The sequence below is a fragment of the Marmota flaviventris genome, chromosome 2, assembly GCF_047511675.1.
Source record: "Marmota flaviventris isolate mMarFla1 chromosome 2, mMarFla1.hap1, whole genome shotgun sequence".
Classification (NCBI taxonomy): Eukaryota; Metazoa; Chordata; class Mammalia; order Rodentia; family Sciuridae; genus Marmota; species Marmota flaviventris.
The window spans coordinates 91,833,332-91,848,037 of NC_092499.1; the positions used below are offsets into that span (position 1 = coordinate 91,833,332).

The window sequence follows — 14,706 nt, forward strand, 5'->3', positions numbered from 1 at the left end:
CAGTGTACAGCATATACTAGACAATCAATAAATCTCAAATGAGCAATTGGGCTCAGGCATTGAAACAACAGGACACTCCCAGCAACCAGAAAATAGGCAGAAGCTTATGTAGGGAAAGTGATGATTACTCGAGTGAAGGACATGAGAGCAAGGATTGAAGTTTATTGATATGAGAAATTAGTCATTGCAACAACAGGACAACAGCAATCTGCTCAGTGAGTCTTCTTTCCTTGATATATGAGGAGCAGTAAGTCATGGCCATGTCCTACTGGTACCCTCTGACATCTGTCACACTTCTGTATGGGAAACCATGGAATCACTGGGTCTTGAATGGAGTCCTGGGCAGCTGTACCAATGGCCAAGGAACTAGCCATCATTGACATCTCCCCTATTGCTCACATCAGAGCCTGAGGAGCCTTTGATGTTGGGGAAAGGTACAGCTTGCATTTAAATTTGCTCCTTTCCCTGAAGTTTAAAATCCACACGTCCAGCTCACCATCCCAGGATTTATAACCCAAAGTCTACATACACATTCCTGTAACCCTTGATGTCCTTAAACTTGTTGCTTCTCAGATTAGCTTGGATCTGCCTCTGGCCACTCTTGAAGGGGACAGTCTTCAGAGAGACAGTGACTTTGTATCGGGGTTTGAGGACTCCAATGCTGCAGCAAAGAATGGAAAAGGTCAGAACAACCCACAGGCATTACAATAACTATAAAGCCCTTTTCCACCGAACTTCCTGGTCTCTCCCTCCTCCAGTGTACTGAGCCTGGCCCAGGAGCCTACATCTAGAAAGAAGGATAATGCTAATCCCAGAATAAAATGAGAGAGAAGGCTGAGCACTCCCAGCACTTACAGGACCCTTTGCTGCTTCTTAAAGAGGCCACTTCCTTCCAAGGTCAGGACACAATCTTCCACTTGTTCTGAGAGGGGATTTGAAAATACGACCTGAATAGTAAGTGGCTGGTTCATAATGGCTGCTCCTAGCACCTAAACGAACAGAGCAGGGAAGTAGTGCTTAGTTTTCAATCCCGAATCACTGAATGCTTATGGATAGCACTATTTTGTAGGGTTCCAGAATATGCCACCCCAAAATATGCTACTTTGACATCAGGATTATTTTAAGTTGGAGGCAACAAGAAATGCTCTCTGGCCTCCTTCTATTTACCTTAAAGCAGGACATATATTTACTAAGATATCCCCTCTTCTCTCTACCTAGAAGGACAAAAGTTAATCCCTAAGACAATCTAAGAGGTTTATCAGCCTGGAGGGGCACAAGAGGAATCTACATAACAAACTTTCCTAACTAACCCTTACCTCCATGAATTTCCCATTTACTGGACTTCTCACAATCTGCCACCCCCTACTCCCACACATAGAGAAGAAAAGTCTTTTTCCTTTGTTTTGTCACTTCTCTAAAAGTGTATTAATCCTTTGCTAAGATGCTACACAGGCCCAAGTGCTCACCAGACATTTGAGTTGCCCCATTTAGGGGCTCATGGACTCTCTAAACGGGGTCCGGGAGGTGGATTGGCCTTGAGGCGATGGTACTGGAAGAAAGGAGCCCTAAACATCATCCCACTCAAAAGACCACAGAATGTCAGAGCAGGAGGGGTCCTCAGAAGCTCTGTAGTGTAATCCTCTATTTTGTTTTTAGGCATATCTACTCAATATATTTTATTTTTTTTAAACATCAAATTGTATACTTTATTTTTAAGTGGTGCTGAGAATCAAACCAAGTACCTTGCAGGTGCCAGGTGAGCACTCTACATTGAGCCACATCTTCATCCCCTATAATCCTCTTTTTTGACAGTTAAAGAAGTAAAGGCCCAGATGCATAGCCAGGAAATGGCAAATTAAATCTGAGCTAACCTTGAGGCAGGGCTATCTCTTTATCTGAGCCCCTCCCATCTGGACTCTGTGTCTATTTGTTGACCCTAGGAAGGCCAACAGCAGGAGGTGGCACAAGAAAGAATATTTCTGACAGTACATGGCCCCTGCTCAAGGACCCACTCATAAAGCCTCAGTGGTACTAGAGAATAAAGACCTCTAAGATAATTTTCCCATTCTAAGGGCACCAGAAGAAGCAAAGAAAAGGAGGGGCTAAGGGCTCCACCCCCTCCCAGTCAGAGTCAAGGAGATCCATGGCCATTTGCAGGTTTCCTGCCTACATTAATCATGATGCCTGGGTAAGTCAAGGTGATGATCTTGTTTGCCAGGATTTTCTCAGGACTGCTCTTTTCTTCACCCAGGGCACTGAGGCGGATTAGCTTGTCTGTTGACAGGTACTGGCTGTACTGGGAATAGAGGATTTTGCAGGGGTAGCTCTTTGCTAGGGAGAGAACACAATGATGAAGTGAGAATAGCTGAGAAAATCAATTGGGCCTGGATTGGATCTGATAGCTCTTCCATAGAGAAGAGGGAACCAATGTGTAACCAAGTCCTGCTGAAGCAAGCACTAGTTTTTCAGACAGAGAAAACTCGAGACTGAGTGGTGAAATGGTTTGCCCAATCATTCTGCTAGCAAATGGGTGAGCTGAGGCTCCAGCCAAGGTCTAGATGACTCTAAAGTTTAGACTTTTCCCACTAAATTAACTACTTTCCTTGAAGATTCAAAAGGGGAGCAGGAATGAGGAGGAGGAGAAATGAAGAGGGAGAGAGAAGAAAGGGAGTAGGGAGTAAGAGGGAATGAGAGAAAAGGAAGAGGAGGAATATGGACTGGAGAACATAGTAAGAAGAACAGTGTCCCGGGGGTCTGTCCCCAGAGCTCTGTTGGCTGACTTGACTCTTCAGTAGTGGCCTAACTGACTCTGCACGTAGTGTGTGCCATGCCCATATTCAGAGCCCATACCTTCTTTAGGAGACAATGTGATAAATGCCATGTCCTGCCAGAATGGGGACAGTGGGCTGCCATCATGAAGCAGGGACTGGGCACTCAGGTTCACTTTGAGATCCTTGAACTGGGATGACATATTGAGTGCCAGCAGGACAAAATTTATGTCCTGGCCCATGTTGGGAGAGTCTAGTAGCTTGAATTTCAGGGAGACCTGGACAACATCACTAGGTCGAAGGGAAGGTGTATCCAGGCTGTGAGGGTTGTCCTGGTTTGGTGGCATGGGCCTGGAGGGTTCTGAGTCTGTTCGATGGGGGCTTTGGAACCTTCCATTCTTCAGTTTCTGTAGAGCCTTCAGAAACACCTGCCTCTCTTGAGGAGAACCTAGGATGGTAGAACACAGAATTAGCTGTGGGCTAGGCTAACTAGGGGGCAAGATTTGGCTGAAGGCCCACCCTCAATGCCTCTGCCAACACTATAGAGGTTAGAGGGGCTTAATACCAGTAATAAATATTTAAAAAAGCATTCATTAAGTACACTCTTTCTAGGTTCTCTCCTGGTTCATTCTAAACCACACACCAATGGTACATTTGGAACAAACCTAATCAGGACTTGGATTGCCCTCTAATACTGAAATAGCAACAACACATCAACAGCAGACTCCTGGAAAATCTGGACCGGGGCACCATTCAGTGATCAAATAGTGGAAGTGACTAAAAGTTCAGAGAAAATAAGGAACCTGTTGAGAATTTCTGGAAAAATAGGCAAAAATAATGACAGATTAGAGAGACCTAGCCCTTCAATGACCAGATGATGTTGCATATCAACACACATCAAGAACTTTCAGGAACCTAACAAAAGAGGTGAAAGACTTATACAATGAAAACTACAGAACCCTAAAGAGAGAAATAGAAGAAGATCTTAGAAGATGGAAAAATATACACTGTTCATGGATAGGCAGAACTAACATCATCAAAATGGCGATACTACCAAAAGTTCTCTATAGGTTTAATCCAATCAAAATCCCAACGGCATTTCTTGTAGAAATAGACAAAGCAATTATGAAATTCATATGTAAAAATAAAAGACCCAGAATAGCAAAAACAACTCTAAGCAGGAAGTGTGAATCAGGCGGTATAGCGATACCAGACCTCAAACTATACTACAGAGCAATAGTAACAAAAACAGCATGGTACTGGTACCAAAACAGGCGGGTGGACCAATGGTACAGAATAGAGGACACAGAAACCAATCCACAAAACTACAACTATCTTATATTTGATAAAGGGGCTAAAAGCATGAAATGGAGGAAGGATAGCATCTTCAACAAATGGTGCTGGGAAAACTGGAAATCCGTATGCAACAAAATGAAACTGAATCCCTTTCTCTCGCCATGCACAAAAGTTAACTCAAAATGGATCAAGGAGCTTGATATCAAATCAGAGACATGGCGTCTGATACAAGAAAAAGTTGGCTACGATCTACAGTCGGTGGGGTCGGGCTCCAAATTCCTCAATAGGACACCCATAGCACAAGAGTTAATAACTAGAATCAACAAATGGGACTTACTCAAACTAAAAAGTTTTTTCTCAGCAAAAGAAACAATAAGAGAGGTAAATAGGGAGCCTACATCATGGGAACAAATCTTTACTCCTCACACTTCAGATAGAGCCCTAATATCCAGAGTATACAAAGAACTCAAAAAATTAAACAATAAGAAAACGAATAACCCAATCAACAAATGGGCCAAGGACCTGAACAGACACTTCTCAGAGGAAGACATACAATCAATCAATAAGTACATGAAAAAATGCTCACCATCTCTAGCAGTCAGAGAAATGCAAATCAAAACCACCCTAAGATACCATCTCACTCCAGTAAGATTGGCAGCCATTATGAAGTCAAACAACAACAAGTGCTGGCGAGGATGTGGGGAAAAGGGTACACTTGTACACTGCTGGTGGGACTGCAAATTGGTGTAGCCAATTTGGAAAGCAGTATGGAGATTTCTTGGAAAGCTGGGAATGGAACCACCATTTGACCCAGCTATTCCCCTTCTCAGTCTATTCCCTAAAGACCTAAAAAGAGCATGCTACAGGGACACTGCTACATCGATGTTCATAGCAGCACAATTCACAATAGCAAGACTGTGGAACCAACCTAGATGCCCTTCAATAGACGAATGGATTAAAAAAAATGTGGCAGTTATACACAATGGAATATTACTCTGCATTAAAAAATGATAAAATCATAGAATTTGCAGGGAAATGGATGGCATTAGAACAGATTATGCTAAGTGAAGCTAGCCAATCCCTAAAAAACAAATGCCAAATGTTTTCTTTGATATAAGGAGAGTAACTAAGAACAGAGTTGGGAGGAAGACCATGAGAAGAAGATTAACATTAAACAGGGGTGAGAGGTGGGATGGAAAAGGAAAGAGAAGGGAAATTGCATGGAAATGGAAGGAGACCCTCATGGTTATACAAAATTACATACAAGAGGAAGTGAGGGGAAAGGGGGAAAAAAAAACAAGGGGGAGAAATGAATTACAGTAGATGGGGTAGAGAGAGAAGATGGGAGGGGAGGGGATGGGGGATAGTAGAGGATAGGAAAGGCAGCAGAATACAACAGACACTAGTATAGCAATATGTAAAACAGTGGATGTGTAACCGATGTGATGCTGCAATCTGTATACGGGGTAAAAATGGGAGTTCATAACCCACTTGAATCAAAGTGTGAAATATGATTTGTCAAGAACTATGTAATGTTTTGAACAACCAACAATAAAAATTAAAAAATAAAAATAAAAAAATAAACCATAAAAAAAGAACTTTCAGGAAACTATGACTTCAATTAATAGGGTTCCAGAAACAGAGCAGACAGTGATCAGTATGTGAGAAGTCATAGAGAATTTAAAACAGCTATTTAAAGAAAAGTCAATGACTTGAAGAAACAGTGAAATGTTTCGATACTCTAACAGAGAAACAACAGAGATTTTTTTCAATTAAAAAAAATCAAATAGAAATCTTGAGCTGAAAAAATATGCTTAGCAAAATTAAACATGCAATAGAAAGTATCAATAGAAAAAAAAGAGAAAGTATCAATAGGATAGGACAAACAGAAGGAAGAATTAGTGAGCACAAAGATCAGCTATTTCTTTTAAAAACTGATGAAAAATACTGTGTTTGGAATTGTTAAACCACCTCTGAACAGAATACTGTCTGTTCTGGTTCATTGGGTTGAGGGAGGAGGGAGGGAAGAAGTTGCAAAAAGGTATTTTGTTAGAGCATGCTAGAAAATTTTAGCTTACCCATTGTCCTGTAATGTGAATTTCATTTAACTTTACTGTACTATATATATTGTATATATACTGGATAGAGGAGTCCTAATTTTATAAATCTTGTCTCTAGATATTAAAGAGGTTGCCAATGTATGACACAAGTAGAGTTAGTAAACTAATACATTTTGTACGCTTTGTGTTAAAATTCATAGAAAGGCAGTCCTCTGAAAAGGAAGTGAAATTGTAACATTTTATCATGTGACACTCAGATGTGACACATGTGATATAGAAGAAAGAAGTGGAAGAAATGAAGGATTCTAGGCCAGAATGATCCTATTTAGAAGATGCTTTCAGATATAACCATTGTTATATGTGTGTTTATTTAACACAATATGGACATAGTGGACAAACTTAGACTTTCTAGATGTTTAGAAGTGCAAAAAGTATGTTAAGAGTAGAGGTAGTAAAGGAAACATTTTGTGGATATCTTTTGGTTAAAATTCATAATGAAATAACTGTCTTTTGGAATAGGATGATTAAAACACTTCTCTGAGCAGCACATATTATATCAGTGCTGGTTCAGGAAAGAAGAAGGAAAAGAAAATGCAAAGGGCTTTATACCAATGTATTTTCTGTGAATTGACCGTTGGCTCTTATGTCTGTGAGTTTTGTTTTCTTATGCTGTGTAAATAATGTATATAAAGGACAAATGAATCCTAATTTACATGTAGTCTATCTAGATGTTAAAGAGGTTGCCAGTGTATGATAAAAGAAGAGTTAATAAGCTAACACATTGAGTACGCTTAGTGTTAAATTCATAAGAAAGGCAGTTCTTAAAACCACTAAGAAAGTAAAATTGTTAAAGTCATCTCTAAGCATTACAGATACATAAATCTGGACCCTGGGTTAATAAGAGATTAGAAGGGTAAGGGTTCTAGACCAGAATGTTTCTGTTTGGAAGACACTTTCAAATTCTAGCCTTTAAAAAAAGGAGGTTTTGCTTCAAAGTATAGCCTTTGTTAAGTAAGTGTTGCAGTTTATTCAGTGCTACTGTATATATGGTTGGAAACTTAAGTCCTTGTTGGAAACATCTAGTGTTTCTAGATGTTTAAAAGTACACAACATATGGTAAAAGTAGAGGGCTAAATTTTTTGTTACTACATAGGAATGGTTGCCATTTAGGGGACTGGAATTGTTGAACTTGATGTCTTGGAGAGTATGTTAAAGGTTCACTGGGTGGTGTGGGGGAAGGAGAAAGTATGCATAGAGAAGCAATCATGTCCCTTAGATTAGTTCAGATGGTCCAGCCATTCTTATATATACATTTTAATTAATATTGCTGAGTATTAAAGGATAAGTCTTAATGTCCAATGTTTGCTAGAAGTAGTAAAATAATCCCTATATATAAATATCCTTTTGTTAGTTTTTAGGAAGAATTGTCTTCTGGGAATGACCCTTGTTAATCCACTTCTTGGAGCTAGGGGTAGTCCTGAATTTAGTCACTGGAATGATGAAGAGGGAAAAGAGGAAGTGTGAGGGGAAGTGCTCTTTGCTAATATGTCCATATCTGGAAGACAGGTTTAGATTATAATCATAGATTTATATGTGCATTTTTGATAAAGTATTTGTGTTTATTGTGCACAAAGTTCATACTTTATTTCACAATATCTAAACTTTCTAGATGTCCTGAGGTGACAATAAATCATAAAAAGTAGAGCTAGTGAATTAGCCAATTTGTAAATATCTTTGTTATAATTGATAGAAAAGATGCTTCTTGGGCATGAAATTGCTTTATCTCTGGGCAGCGTATGTCAGGACTTGTTCATTAGCTGGCAGCAGAGGGGCACAGGGAAGCACACAGGGAAAGACGGGAGCAAGTGCTCAAGGATTTGCATTTTGATATGAACTACTGGTGTGTGTGCATCTTCTGGCTGTACTATAGGAATACTTTAATTCACTGGGAACATGCATTCTTCCTAATATTTTAGTAGTAGAAATCTTATAATAAAACAAGCTTGGTGTATTAAGGGAATGCATTATTTTAGTTGTAACTCTGCCAATAGGTCTATCTAGAGGACTGTCTTCAGTGAAATTTTTGTTCCCAAGAAAGGATAACATATTGAGTTGGTGTAGTATATTCTTGGTTATCAAAAATACTCATGTAGCTTTAGGATTTTGAATGGGTGAATATTCATGATGTGTGGAAAAGCATGATACATACTATGATCTCGATCACTCAAAATGGGATATTGTGTATGTATACATACGACCTGGAGGGACACATCCAACTAAGATGCTTGGGACTGGATGACTTTGTCATTTTTGCTTGTGTTTTTATTTTACCTGTAATGCACATATTAACTTTTAAAAAATAAATTCTATTTTTAAAACATGGAAAAGGGGCTGGGAATGTGGCTCAAGCAGTAGCGCGCTCACCTGGCATGCGTGCGGCCCAGGTTAGATCCTCAGCACTACATACAAACAAAGATGTTGTGTCCGCCGAAAACTAAAAAATAAATATTAAAAATTCTCTCTCCCCACCCCCACCTCTCTCTCTCTCTCTTTAAAAAAAAAAACCTGGAAAAAAAAGACAAGCTATTTGAAAATACACAATTGGAGAAGAAAAAAGAATGAAGAAAAAAATGAAAGTTTACTGGAACTTTGGAACAGTATTAAAAGAGAAATGTTTGAATTACTAGAATTCAGGAAGGACTTGAGAATACCAAAGGATTAGAAGCTTTATTCAAATAAATTATAATAAAAAACTTCTCAAACCTAGGGAAAGATGTAAATATCCAGGTACAGGAAATTCAAAGGTCACCAGTTAAATTTAATTGAATCAAATCCACCCCAAGACATCTAATTGAGCTTTCAAAGGTGAAAGATAAAGACAAGGTTGTCAAGGCTGCAAGAGAAAGAGATAAGTAACATATAGGGGTGACCCAATTCACTTGAAAGTGGACTTCTTAGCAGAAACCTTGTAGGCCAGGAGAAAATGGCAGGAGAATTTCACAGAAAAAAAAAAAAAATTCTGTCAGCTGAGAGTACTGTTCCCAGCAAAGTTATCCTTTAAAAATAAAGACATTTGCAAACAAATAAAAGCTGAGAAGAATGTATTTCCACTACACCTGTTCTAAAAGAAATATTAAAGGAAGTTCTTTAATATTAAAGGAAGTTGAAATAGACATTAATGAATAAGAAGAAAACACAAGAAAGTATAAAACTCAATGATGAAAGTAATTATACAAATTCTGAATGCTGAACATTGTAAGCATGGTGATGATATGGAAAATATATATATATATTTGGGATACTGAGGACTGAACCCAGGGGTGCTTTACCACTCAGCTACATCCCCAGTCCTTAAATTTTTTTTTAATATTTTTTATTTTGTGACAGTGTCTCACTAAGTTGCTGAGGATAGGCTTGAACTTCTGAACCTCCTGCCTCAGTCTCCTGAATCTCTGGGATTACAGATGTGTATCACCATGTCTGGCATTTATGTCTTTAGTATGAAAACTAATAAACAAAATAATTAAAAAATATAACTACATTAATATGTTAAAATATAGGCAATATAGAAATATGTAAAATGGGATACAAAAAATTCAAAATGTGGGAAATGGAATACAAATGTAGAGTTTTCTTTTTTTTAATATTTTTTTTAGTTATAGATGGACACAATATCTTTATTTTATTTATTTTTTATGTGGTGCTGAGGATTGAACCCAGGGCCTCACGCATGCTAGGTGAGCGCTCTACCTCTGAGCCACAAACCCAGCCCTAGAATTTTCTTATTAGTATATTTTCTCTTGCTCTTTTGTTTCTGTTCTTACATGTATAATCATAGAAAGTTGATATAATTTCAAAATAGTTTGCTGTAATCAAGAGATGTTTTTTGTAAGCCTCATGGTAACCACACAGAAAACATCTATTACAGACAAACCAAAAATAATAAGCAAGGAATCAAAGCATGCTATTAGAGTAAATCACTTAATCACAAAGGACGATCATAAGAGAGGGAGAAATAAAGAAAAGAACCTCAACAAAACCAGAAGACAAGTTACACAATAACCATAGTAAGAACAGACCTATCAGCAATTACTTTGAATTTAAGTTCTCCAATTAAAATACATAGAGTTACTGAATGGGGTAAAAAAAAAAGAACAAACAATATGTTGTTTACAAGGAACTCACTTCACCATTAAGGATACACAGAACACTGAAAGGTTCTGGGTGGGAAAAGATATATCATGCAAATGAAATGCAAAAGAAAGCAGGAGTCACCAAATTATTTCAGATTACGTAGACTTTTAAATCAAAAGCAGTAAAAAGAGACAAGAAAAGTCATTATATAATGATAAAGGGGTCAGATCAGCAAGGGGAAATAGCAATTCTAAATATCCATGCACCCAGTATTGGAGCACCCAAATATATAAAGTAAATATTAGTAGACCCAAAGGGAGAGATAGTTGAGGATTTGAACCCCACTATCCAAACCTATGCGTATAGCAAAAGCTATAAGGAAAGTGAGTATCAATCAATGCCCACATCAAAGAAATAGGATGATCTCAAGAAACTACAAAAGCAAGAGTAAACCCAACATTAGCAGAAGAAAAGAAATAACAAAGATAAAAGCAGAAATAAATGAAAATGGAGACTAAAAAAGTACAAAATATCAGTGAGAGGTGGTTCCTTGAAGAGATAAATGAAATAGACAAACCCTTAGCCAGACTGACAAAGAAAAAGATTCAAATAAAATCAGAGATGAAAGGGAGACATTACAAGTGATACCACAGAAATACAAAAGATCATTAGACATTATTATGAACAACTATATGTCAAGAAGTTTTATAACTAGATGAAATGGTCAAATTCCCACACACATACACCTTACCAAGACTGAATCATGGCTCGGCATTGTGGCTCACACCTGTAATCCCAGTGACTCGGGAGGCTGAGGCAGGAGGATCATGAGTTCAAAGCCAGCCTCAGCAAAAACAAGGTGCTCAGGAACTCAATGAGACCCTGTCCCTAAATAAAATACAAATAGGGATGTGGCTTAGTGGTCCAGTGCCTCTGAGTTCAATCCCTGGTAGCTTTCCCCCCAAAAAGACTGAATCATGAAGATAGAAATCCTAAACAGACCAGTAATAAGAATGCATCAATAATAAAACCTCCCATCAAAGAAAAGTCCAGGACCAGATGGGTTCACTGCCAAATTCTACCAAACATTGAGATAAAACACAAATTCTCCTTAAGTTATTCCAAAAAGTAGAAGAGGGAGTTATTTTTCCAAACACATTCTATGAAGCCAGAATTACCATGATACCAAAACCAGTAAAGGACACAATAAAAAAAGAAATCTATAGGCTAATATCTTTGATGAATATAGATGCAAAAATCATCAACAAAATAGTAGAAAACTGAGTCCAACAGCACATTCAAAAGATCAAGTGGGATTCATGTAGGAATAAAAAGATAGTTAAATACATGCAAGTCAATAAACATGATGTATCACATCAATAGTGTGAAGGATAAAATCCATATGGTCTTCTCCACTGATGCTGAAAAGACATTTGATAATGTTTAACATCCTTTCATGATAAAAACTTGGAACAAATTAGGTATAGAAGAAATATACCACAGCATAATAAAGGCCATTTATAATAAGCAAACAGCTAACATTACAGTGAACAGGCAAAAGCTGAAAGCTTTCTTTCTAAGAGCTGGAAAAGACAGGGTGCTCACTTTCACCCCTTTTATTCAACATAGTTCTGGAAGTCCTAGTAGAGCAATCAGGCAAGTGAAAGAAATAAAGGACATTCAAATTGGAAAAGTATCCAAGCTGACCCTGTTTGCAGATTACATGGTCTTATGTGTAGAAAACCAAAAACTCCACCAAACAATGATTAGAACCAATAAATAAATTCAGAAAAGTTGCAGGATAAAATCAATGCACAAAAAATGTAGTGCTGCTATATGCCAATAGTGAATTATCTGAAATAGAAATCAAGAAAGCAATTTCATTTACAATAGCACCAAAAAATAAAATATCAAAGAAAAAATTTTTATCAAAGAAGTGAATGGGGCTGGGGTTATGGCTCAGAGGTAGAGCGCTCACCTACCATGCATGAGGCACCGGGTTCGATCCTCAGCACCACATAAAAATAAAAATTTAAAAAATAAAGATATTGTGACCACCTATTACTAAAAAATAAATAAATATTTTAAAAAGCAGTGAAAGACCTCTACAATGAAAATTGTTAAACATTGATGAAAGAAATTGAAGAAGACACAAAAAAGTGAGAAGACGTCCCATATTCACAGATCAGAAGAATCAATATTGCAAAAATGTCCACACTAACTAAGCAATCTACAGATTAAATGCAATCTCCATCAAAATAACAATGACATTCTTCAAAGAACTGGAAGAAATGATCTTAAAATTTATATAAAGCCACACACACAGAACAAAACAAAACAAACAAACAAAAAACCCAAATAGCGAAAGCCATCTTCAGCAAAAAGAACAAAACAGGAGGCATTACCCTATCTGACTTCAAAATGTACTGCAAAGCTTTAGTAATCAAAACAGCATCATTTTGGTATAAAAACAGACACCCAGACCTATGGAACACAATAGACAGCCTAGAAGTAAACTCACACATCTACAACCAACTGATTTTAAAGAAAGATGCTAAGAACACTTACTGGAGAAGAGTATTTTCAATAAATGGTGCTGGGAATATCAACATGCTAAAGAATGAAACTAGATCCCTATCTCTCACTTCCATCAAAGACAAACTTAAAATGGATTAAAGACTTAAAATTTGAAACTAGAAACTAGAAACTACCAGAAGAGATGCTTCAGGACATTGGAATAGGCATTTGATACTGGGGATTGAACCCAGGGGCACTTCAACACTGAGCTGTGCCCCCAGTCCTTTTTATGTTTTTATGCTGAGACAGGGTCTCACTCAGTTGCTTAGGGTCTTGCTGAATTGCTGAGGTTGGCCTTGAACTTGGGATCCTCCCACTTCAGCCTGCCAGGTGGATTAGAGGCATGCATCACCACATCTGACTAAGGATTTTTTTTTTAACAAGACCCCAAAAGCACAAGAGACAAACAAAGACAAATGGGATTACATCAAACAAGAATGTTCCTCCTTAGCATCTCTACCAAAACAAACAAACCAACAAAAAACCCCACACACAAAAAAAGAGCTTTTGCACAGTAAAGTAAGCAATTGGCAGTGAAGAGACATCCTTCAGAATGGAAAAAAGTATTTGAAAACTACACATCTGATAATGTATATCCAGAATATATAAGGAACTCCAAAAACTCTATAGCAAAAATAAAATAAAATAAAATAAAAAACTTATTAGAATTTGAAATGGACAATATATCTGCATAGATACTTCTCAAAAGAAGACATATGAATGGCCCAACAGACACATGAAAAAGTGCTCAGCATCACTTATCATCAGGGAAATGAGAATCAAAACCATGATGAGATTTCACCTCACCTCACCCAGTAAGAATGGCTATTAGCAAAAAGATTTAATATAACAAATGCTGGAGAAAAGGGAACCTTTGTACACTCTTGGTGGGAATATAAATTAGTAGAGGCACTTTGGAAAATAATATGGAGGTTCTTAAAAAAAATTACAAATAAAGCTACCCTTTATCCAGCAATCTTACTACTGGGTGTACATTCAAAGGAAATGCAGTCGGTATGCTGAAGAGACATCGGCAGACCCACATTCATTGTAGCAGTATTCACAATTACCAAGAAATGGAAAGGATCTAAGTGCCCATCACTAATGAATGAAGGAAATATATACATAGTAGAATACTATTCAACCATTAAAAAGAATGAAACTCTGTCATTTGTGATAACATGGATGGAATTAGAGATCATTATGTTAAGTGAAATAAACCAGCCACAGAAAAACAAGGACTATGTGTTCTCGTGTGGAATCTTAAAAGGTTCATTTCATAGAAGTTCTAGGCGGTTTCCAGAGAGTGATTATGGGGGATAGAGGGAAAGGTTGATCAATGGGTACTGTTACAGTTAGATTGGAACAAGAAGTTCTAGTATGCTCTTGCACAGCAGGGTAGTACTAGATAACAATAATGTTCTGTATGTCATAAAACTAGAAGAAAGGATTTTGAAAGTTTTTACCACAAAGAAATGATAGAAGTTTGAGGAGATAAACTTCATTAAGATGACTTAAGCATTGTGCAATGTATACGTGTATTGAAACATTTCAGGATATTACATTAATATGTGAAAAATTTATGTTTTATGTGTTTGTTAAAATGTTTTAAAAAAATAAGACAGCAGGGCATGGTGTGATTTCCTGTCCCTGAATCAAATTATTGGTCAGATTAAAACAAATTCCTAGAAATTGGGAAACCAAGAAGTACAGTAAATATAATAAACAAATAGATAAAACAGTACATTTAGGCAAGTAGAGAACTCAGAGTAGCCCAGGCTTCTGCATTCAGTCTAGGAGGTACAGGAATACTCTCTTATACATCCCTATCCCAAAAGCTGCCTTAAGAATTTACTACATTCAGGCACTGG

The 14,706-nt window shown here is 37.4% G+C and overlaps 1 protein-coding gene across 2 annotated transcripts in view; it reads right to left on the minus strand.

The window, feature by feature from the left end:
* Positions 1-265: 265 nt before the first annotated feature.
* The window catches only part of Tgm5 (transglutaminase 5), a 41,090-nt gene continuing 26,649 nt past the window's right edge, over positions 266-14,706 (minus strand). For both annotated transcript variants that reach the window (XM_027926144.2, XM_027926142.2), the window contains 4 exons: positions 2,851-3,216; positions 2,171-2,331; positions 856-989; positions 266-661 (listed from right to left, as the gene is read on the minus strand). In XM_027926144.2, coding sequence (XP_027781945.1) covers positions 508-661; positions 856-989; positions 2,171-2,331; positions 2,851-3,216 — 815 coding nt within the window. In that variant the 3' untranslated portion in view covers positions 266-507. The remainder of the gene's footprint in view (positions 662-855; positions 990-2,170; positions 2,332-2,850; positions 3,217-14,706) is intronic.